General features: G+C 43.0%; 1 protein-coding gene and 1 long non-coding RNA gene across 34 annotated transcripts in view; one reads left to right on the plus strand and one right to left on the minus strand.

The window, feature by feature from the left end:
- The window catches only part of LOC113936584, a 28073-nt gene extending 18209 nt beyond the window's left edge, over positions 1-9864 (minus strand). For 8 of the 33 annotated variants that reach the window (XR_003524322.2, XR_003524318.2, XR_003524319.2 and 5 more), the window contains exon 1: positions 8468-9854. Coding sequence is in view for 6 of the 33 variants with exons in the window: in XM_027619987.2 (XP_027475788.1) it covers positions 8580-8856 (277 nt within the window). In the remaining 27 variants the exon portion in view is untranslated. The other 25 variants (XR_003524321.2, XR_003524309.2, XR_003524310.2 and 22 more) reach the window with 14 other exon arrangements.
- LOC113936665 lies at positions 763-14093 on the plus strand. Its single transcript, XR_003524332.2, has 3 exons — positions 763-1262; positions 11368-11505; positions 13994-14093. It is a non-coding gene; the product is annotated as an uncharacterized LOC113936665 (long non-coding RNA).
- The last annotated feature ends 1151 nt before the right edge of the window (positions 14094-15244 follow it).

Genomic DNA, 15244 nt, shown 5'->3' on the forward strand with positions numbered 1-15244 from the left:
AACCCAAGAAAAGGGTAATAAGTACTAGAATGGATGAGATGACAGTGTCTTGTGCTCACGTAGAGCTAGAAAGAACGCCTGTACCTACCATCCAGACTAGAAAATCTTATGACTCATGGGGTATTAGAGTACTTAGGAAGCAATGCCTTAGGGAAGAAATAATTAGCCCAGAATGAGCACTGCTATGGTCTCATCTAATAAATCTTCAAAGCAAGACCAAAAGGGTCAAACTGTTTCCAAGTAACTTAACTGCATCACAGAATAAAGCTTGGGTATATTTCCAGGAACACAAATTATCTAGCACCTAACAAGGTAAAATTCAAAATGTATGGCATCTAATTTATCAGACATGGAAATAAGTAAGAGAATATGACCCATAATTAGGAGAAAAATCAGTCAAGTAAAATTGACTCTGACCTGACAGAAATGTTAGAATTAGGAGGTAGGAATACTGTTGGAGCTATATTCTGTATTCCAAATGTTTGAACTGTAAGGAAAAATAGAAAAAATATAAAAATACAGTAAGTAGGATTAATAACAGATTAGACATTATAAAATAAAGATTAGTGAACTTAAAGATACAGTGATAGAAAGTATTCAAAATGAAACACAAAGAAAGGAGAATAAAAAAAAAAAGAAGAAATGAATCAGTCAGATTGTCCTTTGAGACAAACTCGAGGGAGCTAATAATGTGTAGTGAGAGTCTCTGAAGGAGGGGGAGGGGTTTATTAAAATCTTTTTAAAAATAAATGCTGGAAAATTTCCAAATTTGATGAAAATGATAAACCACAAAAAACCCTTCTAAAATTTAAGAAACTCAATGAAGCCCAAGAACAAGAAACTTGAAGAAAACTATATCAAAGCACATCACAATCAAATTGCTTAAAGCCAGTGATTCAAAAAAATCTTAAAAGCAGCCAAGGGAGTGATGGACAGGGCAGGGAATCATGTTATGTACAAAGGAACAAAGATTAAACATAGCAACACATTTATTGTCAGAAATAATGGAAGCAAGAAGGCAATAGAGCAACATCATTAAAGTACTGAAAGAAAAACTCTTAACCAAGATTCCTGTACCGAGTGAAAATATCTTTCAAAAATGAAAGAGAAACCAAAGCTTTTTCAGACATACAAAAGGTGACAGAAAGTATGGCCAATGGACTCCCACTACAAGAAATGTTAAAGGAAGCCCTCCAGCAAAAGAGAAAGGAAAACAGATGGAAACTTGGATCTCCAGCAAGAAATGAAGAACACAAGAAATGGTAACTATACCATTAAATACATACTTCTTTCTTACTAAAAAAACCTTTTTAAAAGATAACGGACTCTTTAGGCAAAACTGAAAATAATATAGTATGGAGCTTATAAGATATGTAAAAGTAAAATGAATGACAACTATAGTACAAATTGAAAGTGAAGAAATGGAAGTGTGTTATTATATGGCTTTTTGTTATATGTGTGTATAAAAAAAATCTTCAGATCAATTCATATAGAACCAATGTCATCATTTTGGGCGGCAAACCTTTAACATTCATCCAGCTTAAAGCTAACAACTTTTTGTATCATTTCAACACCTTTCTCCAGAAGTACATTTTGTTACCAATGCATTTTGGAGAATGCATGAGGATACTACATTGCTCAAAGTTTTATATTCAGTGAATAATAATAATATCTAAAATGTATTGAAGCTTTACGTATAGTAACCCATCTAATAACCCATCTAAGCCCATTGAGGCAGGTCTTCTGTGAGGCTGATTTTTATAGAAGAATGAGCTAGGGGACAAGCTAATACAGAATAGAGACAAGACACAAACCCAGGAGTTCAGTCCTTTCAACAAAAAAACATGGAGTGTCTGCGAGCTTAGCCACTATATACACTGCCCTCTCTTTTTGTTTACCTGGTTTTATTGTTGTTTTCTGAGAATTTCCGCTTTTAAAGTCTTCTAAGTTAAAATTTTTGTGGCCTCACTGGGCATATCCAAGAATGGGTGCCTTGATTGTTTTCCTCAAAAAATCATCTGGGGTCTGTTCTAAAAAACAGCTATATATAGATATATAGAGATATAGAGAGGGAGAGGGAGGGAGAGAGAGACTAAGAGAGAGACTGAAAGAGAAGGTCCTGGAGAAGTAGAGCTTTGTAAAGACAATATTTGACTTTACGGAGCCCACAGTTAATGCGGGAAGGAGGCAGGTAAGAATGTAATGACCAGGGCACTGGGTGGCTCAGTCGGTTAAGCTTTGGATTCTTGGTTTTGGCGTGGGTCCTGATCTCAGGGCCATGAGACCAAGCCCTGTGTTGGGCTCTGCATTGAGCCCAGAGTCTGCTTCAGACTCTCTTTCCCTTTCCCTCTGCCCCTCTCCCCCATTACCCTGCCCCATGCTCTCCCTCTCTAAAGTAAATAAATAAATCTTAAAAAAAAATAAAAAGAATGTGTCATTACCACCCAGTAGGGACAGTACTATGCTGGCAGAAAACAGGGTATTATGAAATCCCAGAGAGCTTTTGCTAGGTTTCTTTGAGAGATGGGAGAAATATGGTGAGAATTCTGGAAAAAGCTGATTAGAATTTTGCAGTTGCTTCACAATTTAGTTCTGTCTCTTAAAACTTGATTTAAATCATCATGTCTGTGCTTGGCAAGCATGGGCTCACGTGTGCACAAGCCCCACACTGCCTAACACAAGGGGTTGATAAATAGAGAGTACTGAAATATTTGATAAATCAACAAAAATTTACACACACACACACACACACACACACATTTAACCCACCAGAAACTGTCTTTAACTTTTTATTTTGTGCCTGTATTTCTCTCTTCACACTTTGGAACACCTGCAGCTTCTCCAGCTGGGGCCCGAGGGTGGAGGTTTCTCCTCAGTCTGGCTTACAAACCTTTCCACCAACACATATGCCTTTGGGGCTATAACAGTTTCCAAGAGCTGCTGGAACCAGGGATCGCAAACGTGGTGGCTTATAACAACAGAAACTTACTCTCTCACAATCTGGACGCCTGTCTGCTAAAGTCAAGTGGTTGGCAGGGTGGTGCTCCTTCCAAAGGCTCTGAGGAAGGATCCTCCTTGCTTCTTCCAGCTTCTGGTCATTACTCGGCTGGTGGTTGCGTAACTTCATCTCTACTTCCGTCTTCATGAGGCTGCCTCTTCTGAGTGTCTGTGCCAACTCCTCTTCTGCCTAAGGATGTCTGTCAGTAGATTTAGGGCCCACCCTGATAGACCCTCATCTTGAGATCCTTAATGATATCTGTAAAGACTCTTTTTCCAAGTAGGGGCACACCCACCGATTCTGAGTGCGAGAAGGTGGGCATATCTTTTGGGGGCCACGATTCAATTCGTGACAGAGGCATCTCCAGCAGGGCCAGGACTAGGGCGAGGAGAGTGAGACACTCGACTCAGGTGCAAAGTTTAAGGGAGTGCCAAAAAATCCCCAGTAATATAAGTAAATAACAAATTAATAATATGAAATAAATAATAAAAATAAATATTTCAACCAAGTATTTCAAAAAGTCAAAATTAAGGCAGAAAGTAAATGCCGCAAAAATAAGAAATTTCAAATAAAAACAGGATCGGGATTATCGATTTTTTTTTCCTTTCAGGTCTCCACTCTGGCTTAGCATTTCACTCCATTCCAGCAATAGCCCACGCCTCTGATCCGTAGTAAGGATGAGCTGAGCCAAATCCACCATTTCCCCACTCACAATTTCAATCACCCTTCCCAGAAACATTGCTCCCGGGAGCTTTACTCGGGAGACGAGGCTCACTATGCACTGGGCTTCCCGCTTCCAAAGCAGGCTTATTTGTCTTAGGAGTTGTGCAAACACCTCCTGAGAAGCTAATTAAAATGGAAACCCACGCTGCCAATTCTGGGAAGCCTCCAAATAAGCATCATGAGGCTGCCAGAAAGTGTTATTAATATACACACCCAACCTCTCACTGTGGTGGAAGAGGGGCAGAGGACTCTGAAGGACAAACTCTGAAAAGGTGAGTGTGAGGTGAAAGTTTCTGAGCCCCACTGCCAAGCACAGCGCGGAGCAAACGGAAGGTACTCAGTATGTGTAGGAATGAATAGTGTTGCATGCTGAGTGGATGTGGTTGAGGAACAAGAATAAAGTGTATTTCTTGCTTCCCAGCACCACTAAGAAAGAAATGCTATATATACTTGATTTGTCTGCTATCACCAAACGCTAAATCAATACCATTGACTGATTATTTAATGCTAAGTAATCAGTATGAAATTATAACCAGTGAAAAAGTGTAATAAAAAATATCACATTGCAAAATATTTAAAAATACATAGCAAAAAAATTTAAAAACATAGAAACAGACAAGAGAATACAGGCGGGAACTACAAGAAAAACAGAGACTTAAGGGCATAAAGATAGACTTTCCCAAGTGGCAATACAGACTCTACTCCTGGGTGGAAAGACTCAGTATCCCAGTGATATAAATTAACCTCACATTCGCAAATGAACTTAATGTAATTTCCAAAAAGAATCAATGGTAGTTTTGTGGGGGAATTTAACAAACTGCTTTCAAAATTCATCTAAAAGATCAAAGTAGGGGCACCTGGGTGGCTTAGTCAGTTGAGTGACCGACTCTTGGTTTCAGTTCAGGTCATGATCTCGGGGTCCTGGGATCGAGCCCCACATCAGGCTCGACACTCAGCGCAGGGTCTGCTTGTCCCTCTCCCTCTGCGCCTCACCCTGGCTCTCTCTCTCTCAAATAAATATCACCTTTAAAAGATAAATAAATAAATAATCAAAACGAGAACAGCTGAAGATCTTTTGAAAGAACAAATTATGGATAACGTGAACTTCCATGTAATTAAAATTAATTGTAAAACTATAAGTGTGGCACAGGACAGCGTTACAGGATAAGAAGATGGACAGATGTAATAGGCAGAAAGCCTAGAAACTGAACTTCCTATATACGGGTCTTCAATGTGTGGTGTCATATATATCATATCAAATCATTTTTTAAAAAGAAGACTTGATTAATATTGTTCAAACCTAGAGGTATTTAGTATTAGAGAAAAATAGATTCTCATTTGATATTGTATACAAATTAAATTTAAGTTGGTTATAGAGTTAAAGGTAGAAATGAATTATATGCAATTATGGGAGACTACCTTATCTCTAGGTAGAGATAGATTTTCTAAGCATAAAAACAAAGAAAGAAACTTCAAAGAAAAGATTGATCAGTTTGTCTCCATTAATATTAAAATACGTGTGCTAAAAGTCACCATAAACCAAGGTAAAGGAAGCAATAAATGTAGAAAATATAGGCCACATATATGAAAAGAGAGGAATATAATACCTTCTATGATTGGCTTCCCCCAAATCAATAAAGGTTCTCAAAAATCAATAAGAAAGAGAAAAGATGGGTATTCAAAAAAGTGAGTGAGGCTCATAAATAGAGAGTTCATTTAAAAAGAAATTAAGTGGTCAATTATTATGTAAAAATATTAGCCTAACAAAAGAAATGCAAATTAAAGTAACAGTGAGAAACCATTTCTCAAGTGGACAAAATTATCTTAAAAAATCAAACCTAATACTCCAGTGAAATTCACATTCACATTCTCACATACTCACTTCTGGGAGAAGTATCAACTAATAAAACTCTTCTGAAAGTGATTTGGGTACTATACCGCAAAAGCCTAAAAATGATTCTAATTCTTTAATTTAGCAATTCTATTTTTAAGTGAAATTGAGGAAGGAAATGATTTAAGTATACACGTAGGTTTATAGATAAGATAGTCACTATAGTATAATTATATTGGCAAAAAAAGCTTAAAAGAGTCTCAATGTCCAACAACATAAAGACAAACGATGGGATTTTATGATGCCATTAAAATAATTTTTTGAATAATATTTAATTATATAGGCTAGTATACTTTGGGTTCTATTTATTGAAAACTATGTAATAAATATGTAAAACAAGCAAGCGCATAAACCCACAAATGCATACTACAAGGAAAAGAATAATTAACACCAACTCTCTATTTTTAGGCTTTTCTGAGGCCTAAGTTTTTGACTGGCTTGTGTTTTGCACTTTCCCACATACTCCACCATTAGAACACATTACTTTATAATCAGAAAAGAAAAAAGACTAAAAAATAAGAGACTTCATCCCCAGCTCCTAGGATGTCAACACTTGAAAGAGCACTAGTGAGAACCTGACCCATTTCCTTTGGTTTTCAGATAAAGAAAACAGAGCCCCAGAAGGCTAGCCCATTGGAAAGGCCAAGTGTTATTTGTAAGGCCGGTAGCTGTGTGTCCAAACCCCAGACTATCTCAGAGGATCCCTTTGCAGTCATGCAAAAGGAGGACCCACCTGCCTATGGTGCTCTTGGGAACTTGGAAGGCCAATGGCAATTCTTCCCCTCATCTTCAGCTCTGGCCATTTCTGCTTTAGAGAGTGGAGGCTATGCTGCCCAAGACAGCAACCCTCACCTGCCAAGATCCTTAAGCAGAGTCTGAATTCCTCTACCCAGAACCTGGAAGGCTCCCTACATATTTGAGAATTGAAGGAACTGAGGGAACCTGGGAAGTCTACCCATCTCACATCCAAATAGACCATGGCTCTCCACTCCTGCCCTGATACCAAAAGTATGTGTTGTGGGTGGAGGTGGCGGTGTCATTTCCATAGACTATAATGGGGACGGCAGAGTCGAGCCGTGTGGTGGCCGTGGTCTGGATGGACGTGGAGTGTGCCATTTAGAAAGGGCAGCAGTGGGAAAGCTTGACAAACAGAGAAGTGCGTGTGGGAAGGCCCAGAGTTTTGACCTGCACGATGAGAAGTCTAGCAACATGGGATGCCTGAGGGTGGGAGGTGATGGCATCCAGCGTGCCTGGACTGCAGAATGCCCTGAAGACTGTGCAGGGGCGGGGGGGCGGGGGGGGGGGGCGCTGTGGGAACTCAAGAGCAGAGTAGGCAATGGGAAGGAAGGAGTAGGAACTGAGCAAAGCAGGGCCTAGCCCCTGCCGGGATGAGCAATGACCAAGAGTAGGGCAAGCTGGCCCAGCAGAGAATTAGAAGCTCACCCTGGAGGGGACCAGAGCCAAATTGCTTCGCTGCCCCCCAGGCCCAGGCCCAGGCCAGCCTGGACCTCCTCCGTGGGAGCGTCTGGATTGCCGGGACCATATTCCTGCCCTCGCTGTACATTTCCTCTCGTGTGACCGACAGTGGACAGCTAACAGGAGATCTGTGCTTTCAAACGAAAAGGGTGAGGCTGAGGCTGAGCTGAAGCTAACCCTAGAGAAGAAGTAGCAGTACTTTGCTGAGAAGAGACTTCAGCTATGAGAAAAATGTTCCAGAAATGCTAAAAGGAGGCCTGGTCCACAGCCACCGGGCTGAGGGCTGCCAGCTCAGTTCATGGATGACGGACCCGCCTGGGTGGTGGAGACCTTAGGAGACCAGGCCTGCACTGACATCCCACTCCACCACCTCCTAGAGGTCATGGGCAAGTTCCTTAGCCTCGCCAAGACTCGGTGTTCTCACATATAAAATGGGGATGAGCAGTGCCTACCTCACAGGGTTATGGAGAAGATAATAGGATATACTGCGTAGAGCATGAATATCACTGGATTATTATTAACTCTTCCTTCTCTTTTCATCTACCTGGGACCCAGATCCATTATTTGCATTTATATTAAAAGAGTGAGGAAAAGGGTAAGGAAACAGCTGCTTAGTGAGTCTCTGCTTCATGCTTTGCACTAATTACCCTCTTAGTCTTCCCCAAGGTCCCCCAGGAGGGCATTAAGATCTCTCACTGGCAGATAAGTTGTAACTCAGGGAAGTGAAGTCACTTGTGTGAGAGGCTAAACTAACTTGAGGCAGAAAAAGAATTCTGTTCGCCTCCAAAATTCCTGTCTGTCCCACCAGCCCGTGTTGCAGTCCCCAGCCCCAATCTCCACAAGCTCAGAGCCTCCCTCCCCCCAACACATGCTGCCATGGGAACAGCAGTCCTCGCCCCTCCATCGATGCAGACCTGGAACATGGCCCTTGTTTTACTGGCCATGGTGACCCAGGCCAGGACACAGCCAGATGTACCACTCCTGGGCTCAGGACTGTTGTGGGTCACGGGCACCCATTAGATGCCACGCCCAGGGTCCACTGCCCAGCAAAACATGGCAACTTGGGGGAAAACACTGACCAGAAAAATCTGTATGTGAGTCTCTCCCGTAGGGATTTTTTGGGGTTGGAGGAAGCCTGTCAGGGTGTAAAGAATCCAGAGGGATGAGGGCCTGGGAATGAGTTTAATGAGGTCAGATCACATGGGGTAATCTGACCTCATTAAAATGAGTGAATCGGGGGAGCCCTCTTCACACGGCGCTTCCTACCACACTCTGACGTGGAGGAGGAAACTGAGGCTCACACATGCCAGATATGACAGGATAGAGCTGGGCTTGCCATGCTCGGAGATTTTAGTTCCAATCCCAGTTTATTTACTTACGTTGCTGAGTGATGAGGGCCAATGGCTTCACTCCTGGCAGAGCACAGTTACTGCTCCCACCGACTGAGTGCTGACAAAGGACCGGGCCCTGTCCGGAGCTCCAAACACTCACCATCCCACCGCATCCTCAGAACCACCACAGGACGTGGGAGCCGTTCTTTCTTTTCTCTCGGGGATGAGATGGAGGCACTCTGCAGACTCAGACCCCTTCTGGTAGGGCTCAGAGTGCTCCGTCTATGTCCTGAGGCCACCTTGGGCAGATCCTTCTCCTTCAGGGAGCAAGGCGACTCTTGGCAATCAAAGGACCAATGTCGGAGATTTCTTTTTTTCTTTTGAAAACCACCACTCGGGATGATGCTGTATGAGGAGGTTCCCAGAGAGACATTCATGATGCTTCTGAAGGGCAGGGTCAGCACAGCTGGAGCTCTGTTCTCTAAACTCAATCACCAAGACCCTCTCCCATTCAAAGGAACAGAGCCCCCCTCCCCTGTGCTGGGCTCTGCATTTCCGGAACCTTGAGCTTTGCTCTCCAAGAGCCTCAGCTGTGTTGAAACTCTGTAGAATTCAGGGGAAATCTGTGCCAGGTCAGAGCCTGTGCAGTTATCCCTCTGGGAGTTTCCAGCTTTGTGTGGGCTCAGTGTCAACAAGTTTTGTCTGATAAACTCAAGAGCTCAAGTGCCAAAGTTCTCTTCACTGTGCCCAGGTTACTGGTGAGGAAACTCAAAGGTTTCACTTTTATAAAAGAAAGAGAAATTGCCCAGCCTCGTTGTTATGAGAGGAAAGAGCCAACACTGGTCTTAAGCTCAGTGTGTGCAGGGGTTTTTACATTCCTTATCTGTCTTGGCTCTCACCCCGGAGGCAGGGGGGGAGTATCCCTGTTTCAGACAAGAAACAATTGAGTTGGCCAAGGTCACCCAGCGAATAGTGAAACCGGGAGATTTTTTTTTTCTTTTCAAAGTCCAAGATCTTCTCACTGCCTATGATTTCTCGCTAATTCCCTGGCCAAGAGATGCTATCATGTATGGTCTAAGAGCTTAAAGCAACTGTTTGGGTCTAAGTCCTGGCCCAGGAAGGATGAGCTGTGTGACTTCGGGGAAGTTAACTTGATCTCTCTGAAACTCCGTTTCCTCGTATGTAAAATGAGGCTGACAGTCCTAGAACTTGCTTTCTAGGGCTCTTGTGAGTTTAAATGGGTTCATATGGGAGGAATGTTTAGAACCATGTGCCATGACATAATATCAGCTATTTTAATCATATAACTTGAATGAAGAAATGCACTGTTGTTTTACCAAGTATGTACTGTACTTTGGGGGAAGGAAGAATTCCCATACAAGGCAGTGTCCTTGCTAGGCAGGTGCCTCAGATTCATTTATCCTCCTGTATCTCCACAGCAATCTTACGAGTGAGGGATTTTACAGACAAGGACACCGAAGAACAGAGAAGTTAAGTCACAGGACAAATGTTGCATAGCGACAGAGTATTGGGGCTGGGATTCAAACCCCAGCCTGACTCCAGCACTTTACCTTCTCCTTTATCTCTCTGCCCACCACTTTTCGGGAAATGGAGCAGTCCAGCAAGAGAGCACATGTGTGCATGCATGTGACACGTGGCAAGTCAGGGAAGGGGGAGGTGCCATCTGACCAGTGTTGCCTCATTTCACAAATGCATTATTTCCTAACAGGTCCTCTGCACATTTATTATGGTTAATATTTTAAATTTTATATTTTAAATATAAAGGAAGTTGGAAATTCAGGGGACTACTGTACTGATTTGAAACTTCAAGACATTGGTCTGTACTTAATTTGGTTATTTGTTTGCCCATGTTGTGCCACATACTGGGGCTATGGAAGTAAATGGAGACGTGATAGAATTGATTACATATTGACACAATGAATGCACATTCCCAAACCATGATAAGCTCCGTGAAAGAAAGTTCTATAATGCCAAAGGGATAGATGAGGGTCTGGCTTGATCTAACTGGGGCTCAAGAGACAGCATGCAGAGGTCTAAAGGAAGAAGAGAAGTTAACCAGGTAAGGAAAGAGGGGATAAATATTACAGAGAAGGAACAGCATGTGCAAAGGCCCTGAGGGAGAAGGGAGAATCGACGATTTAAGGAACTAAAAGTTTCCCACTGTGTGTAGAGGACAGAAAAAGAGGGAGATAGAGATTCACATTGAAGTTGTAAAGAAAGGAAGGAACCAGAGTATATAAAACACTGGTGAGCACATGGCATCTGTCTTTGTTCTAAGAAAATGGAAAGGGATTTAGTTTTACAAATTAAGAGTTTTGATAGATGCTGTAAAAATTCTGTTTAGGATATGGTTATGACAACAGTATCCATCATATCATGAAAGGATGACACATAGTCTTCAACTTGCCTGCCAAATCTGAAGGGTAATTAGTGGCCATGGGACTAAGGTGCTGAGGACTTTGTGGGTGTATCTGGATCCAGTGGGAATTAGTATCATTGTCCATTAATGACGTAGGCCTAGGATGGGCTGGAGCTAGCTGTTCCGACTGAGGCCACAGAAAGCACGGTAGCTCAGGCACCAGACTCACCCGGGTTTGGATCACAACTTGCTTTCTGTCAGAACTTGGGCAGTTTATTTAATAACTCAGAATCTCAGCTTCCCAAGCTGTAAAATAGACATAACAGTATCTTCCTCAAGAGGTTTGTGAGGATTCTAGGAATTAAAATGGTAAACAATCCAGCACATTACAGACTCCATAATAATAAACTTCCTTAGCATGTAAAGGAAACTTGGAAGCATACTTGTGGAATGACAAAAATTGAAATTTACCTTAAAGTGAATAGAAAGGAAACTATAGAAAGGCCAGTTTACTTCACCTTTTCACAACAGATTTGTGACCCGTTTTCTGTGTCCTGTTCAAATGCAGCACGGGGAGCTGACAGCCCACCCGTAGGCTCCACTGAATCACACTTCCAGGGCACAGAGCAATGTTTCGGAGAAGACAACTTGGCTTCAGGAATGAATGCTGTGCAGTAGCCTTTTATGGAAGCGACCAAGTGGACTGGTGTGTGTTCCTCATTCATTTACCATGTTTGATAAATGGGCTAGCGGCCCATTCACCTCAGCAGTAAGAGGACATAAACTGAAGCAAGATTGACCCGACAGACATTAGACCCTGCAGTGTCCACCCAGGGGGCTGGCAAAAAGGCAGGGATCAGGAACCGATGGGACGAAGCAAACACACCAAGAGGGTAAGAGCGTTGGGATGTTGGAGAGGAACAGAGGCTTCGTGAGGAGGATTTCTTCAGAGAGAGCTGGGTGGGCTTTCAGCGCCAGGTCCTCTCGAGGTTAGTGTAGGTTTTGGCACTCTGGCACGGTGCCAGGCCCAGAATTCATACTCAACAAGCATTTGTGGAACGGATAACTTATGACACATGAATATAACCTGGAATAGACGAGAAATAGGAAAGGAGCAGAAAGATTTTTTGATGAGTCTTGAGCCCCCAAATACATATTAATTATAACCCCCAGGACTGAGAAAGCTCACAGGTATGATTTTTTTTTTTTTTAATAATCTCTGACAAGTAGGGAGTAAGGTTCTAGAAAAACTGAAAAAGAGGCAACATTTCTCATTTTCAAAAAGCTGAATTTCAGAAATGATAAACCAGTGCCATTAATATGGGCGAAGCCCTAGAGCATATTTCTAAACATTCTGGCATGAAAACAGTCCTCACTAGCAACCAGAACTTGTCTGATAGGGTTATTGGAGCAGCCTGATCAGGAACATGCCAAAAATAATGTTTACCTAATTTAGGGGGAGATTTGACATCTAGGTTAATTGCAGGAGGGTGGGTACAATGATAAGACAGGGTCATAGCTGATAACCACCTTACTCACTGTCATTCAGGGCTTATTAGTCTAGACCAGTATCGCTAGACTCATGGTGTAGGGTTGTGGTTCTCAGTCCTGGCCAACTGTTAGAATAAACAGGGGAACTTTTAGAACACATCAGTATCTGGTCCTACCCTCAGAGAGTCAGGTTTCATTTGTCTGGAGTGGACATCAGTCATTTGTATATTTCAAAGACTCCCTCATGTTCTAATGTATGAAGGTTTAGCACCATTAGTATTCTATTTTTGGCCATAGCCTTTACAGTATATTTTTAAGGAATATATTGAATGAGGGTGGAGAAGCCACCTGTGTCGCCGCTGTCGAGAAGTCAAAAATAGGAAGCGATAGAATTTAGTTTAAAATAAGCAAATAGGGCGCCTGGGTGGCTCAGTCATTGGGCGTCTGCCTTCGGCTCAGGTCGTGATCTCACGGTCCTGGGATCGCGCCCCGCATCGGGCTCCCTGCTCGGCGGGAGGACTGCATCTCCCTCTCCTGCTCCCCCTGCTTGTGTTCCTGCTCTCGCTGTCTCTCTCTGTCAAATAAATAAATAAATAAAATCTTTTAAAAAAAATAAGCAAATAAGAACCTTCAGTAAGTTAGAAAAATCAGTAAAGACACTAAGAAAATAAAATGTCTTGTTACAGAGCTACTGTGTGAATTCAATGAGTGAACACATGTACAGAGCTTACAGCAGAATTGGGCACATGGTTGGTGTGCTCAGGGCAGCTCTCCCATCCAATGGTCTTACCCTATGAGGTCAATACTATCTCCATGTTGGAAAGACTGAGGCCCAAAGAAAGTGCATCTTTCCAGCCCAACTAACTTTTGTTAGTGTTAAATTTGATTTTAGGGCTCAAAGGGGTGCTGGAAATTACTCCATACATTTTAGAAAGGGAAACTGAGGTTCAGAGAGGTTAACCTGCACAGGGCCACATAGAAAGTGGTAAAGCCAGGACTTGGAGGTAAGTGTGTTTGAAGAAGAAGAAAGAGAAGGAGGAGGAGGAGCAGAAGAAAAAAAGAAGAAGAAAAGAGGAAGAAAAAGAAAAAGAAGGAGGAGGGAGAAAGGAAAGAAGGAAAGGAAGAAAGGAAGAGAGGCAGTCAGGTAATTAGGGCCCTCTCCAGAGCAAGAGAAATCTGAGAAGGTCCTGGCTTATCCCACAGAAATGGAATGCATTAGTAGGGAGTTCAGGCTCTGGAAACCCCCAAGGAATTGCCTGAGAAATGCTTACAAAGAGGTCCTTCTGGGTTCTCACAGGCAATGCTGCAGTTTTCACTGCCATCCTGAGACCACCCTAAAGGGCTCTCTTCACAGCCCTGTACCTGTACTTAAAGAGGTGAGCTCCCACATCAAGGAGACGTCAATGGCAGGAGTTGAAGTTTGTTTTCATTGGCATGGGAGACTCCTGGCCCGGAGATATGGAGAAGGACATAGAAGGGGTTTTATAACAAAACACAAAACGTTTGACAAGAAGAGAGTTCAGAAGGACTCTCTAATATACATCATGGCTAGCTCTTGCCCGCACTTGCTCATGAGGACCTCTGGGTCCCGGAGCGTGTGTTCCAGTGACTGGGAGTCCCCAGGTAGGTTCCTGCATGTACTCATGAACAAGTTTTATTTGCCACCATATTGTTTCTACCCCAGTTTTCTTCTTCTGTTCCAGCATCTCCATTCCATGGGATTTCAGTCCATGTGAGGAAGTGAGCACGGGGATTAAAGGAGATGATACAACACCAGGCACACAGTTATGGCTTAAGAGTTGGTATTGCTGCTTCTTTTTTCCTCCTTCACTTCTTACCCATAAAATAAGTGTACTGTGATAAATAAATATCTGTTATAACATTTTAGGACTGCATCAAGATTATATTTTAAAAATGAGATGGGGACACCTGGCTGACTCAGTTGGTAGAGCATGAGACTCTTGATCTCAGGGTCCTGAGTTCAAGCCCTACTTTGAGCACAGAGCTTACTTAAAAAAAAAAAAAAGACACAAAACAATGAAATGATACATAGCAAGCACCCAACAAATAAAAGTGTTGTAATATTAGCATCAACATTGGAGAAAAGCAACTCTGCTGGTTTCTTCTGCCAACTTAACCTAGATGCCCACAGGAATCAAGAGGGACCAGTAGAAGCTAGTTTGGAATACTGAAAAGGAAAGATAGTCCTTTTCTGTCAGTGATGCTGATTCAGACTTTAAATGTAGGAGGATGACCCAGTCGGGAAGCCAGAGCATTCCCAGGCATGAGTCGCTGCATGTTACAGGGGCTCCTCAGCTGACTCCTGGTGGACACTTGACCTGAAAGCCCCGAGAGCCCAGGCTCCTCCTCCACCTGCACCTCTCAGCTCCAGCCAGCTCGGAGAACGGGGATAAAGATCACAGCTGCTTAAGGAGTACAGGATGAGGGTTAGGGCCTGAGCTCAATCCTCTAGATACGTGACCTCACTTAGGCCGCACAGCAACCTGTGAAGCCAAAACTCTTACTATCATCCCAATTTTACAGAAAGGGAAAGAAACATTCAAAGGAGTTAAATAAAGAGCATGCGAGAGTCAGAGTCAGCTTTCCGATTCCAAGACATGTCCTTAACTCCTTTGGACACCTCAGAAATCTCTGGCAGATACTCTCTATGCAGTCCTGCAGGAAGGGCCTCCTTCTCCTCCACTCATTTGCTCTGACTCGAAAACCATCCCCATCCCCTGGCCTCCCAGGACTTAAGTCAGGGTGTTTTCCCTCTCCTGTGAGTCTTTGTGAAGGACGGATTTAGCTTTCTGGCTCCACACCTTGGCTTCTGCAGCACACAGAGGACTCATGACTCTGAGCACTGGGTCCCTAGCGACAGTATGTGTAAATACCAGGCGCAGGTGTGGCTCCTTTTGCACACACTGTTCTTGGAGGGGCTGAGCACACTTTCC

This window comes from Zalophus californianus, chromosome 4, assembly GCF_009762305.2.
Source record: "Zalophus californianus isolate mZalCal1 chromosome 4, mZalCal1.pri.v2, whole genome shotgun sequence".
NCBI classification, from domain to species: domain Eukaryota; kingdom Metazoa; phylum Chordata; class Mammalia; order Carnivora; family Otariidae; genus Zalophus; species Zalophus californianus.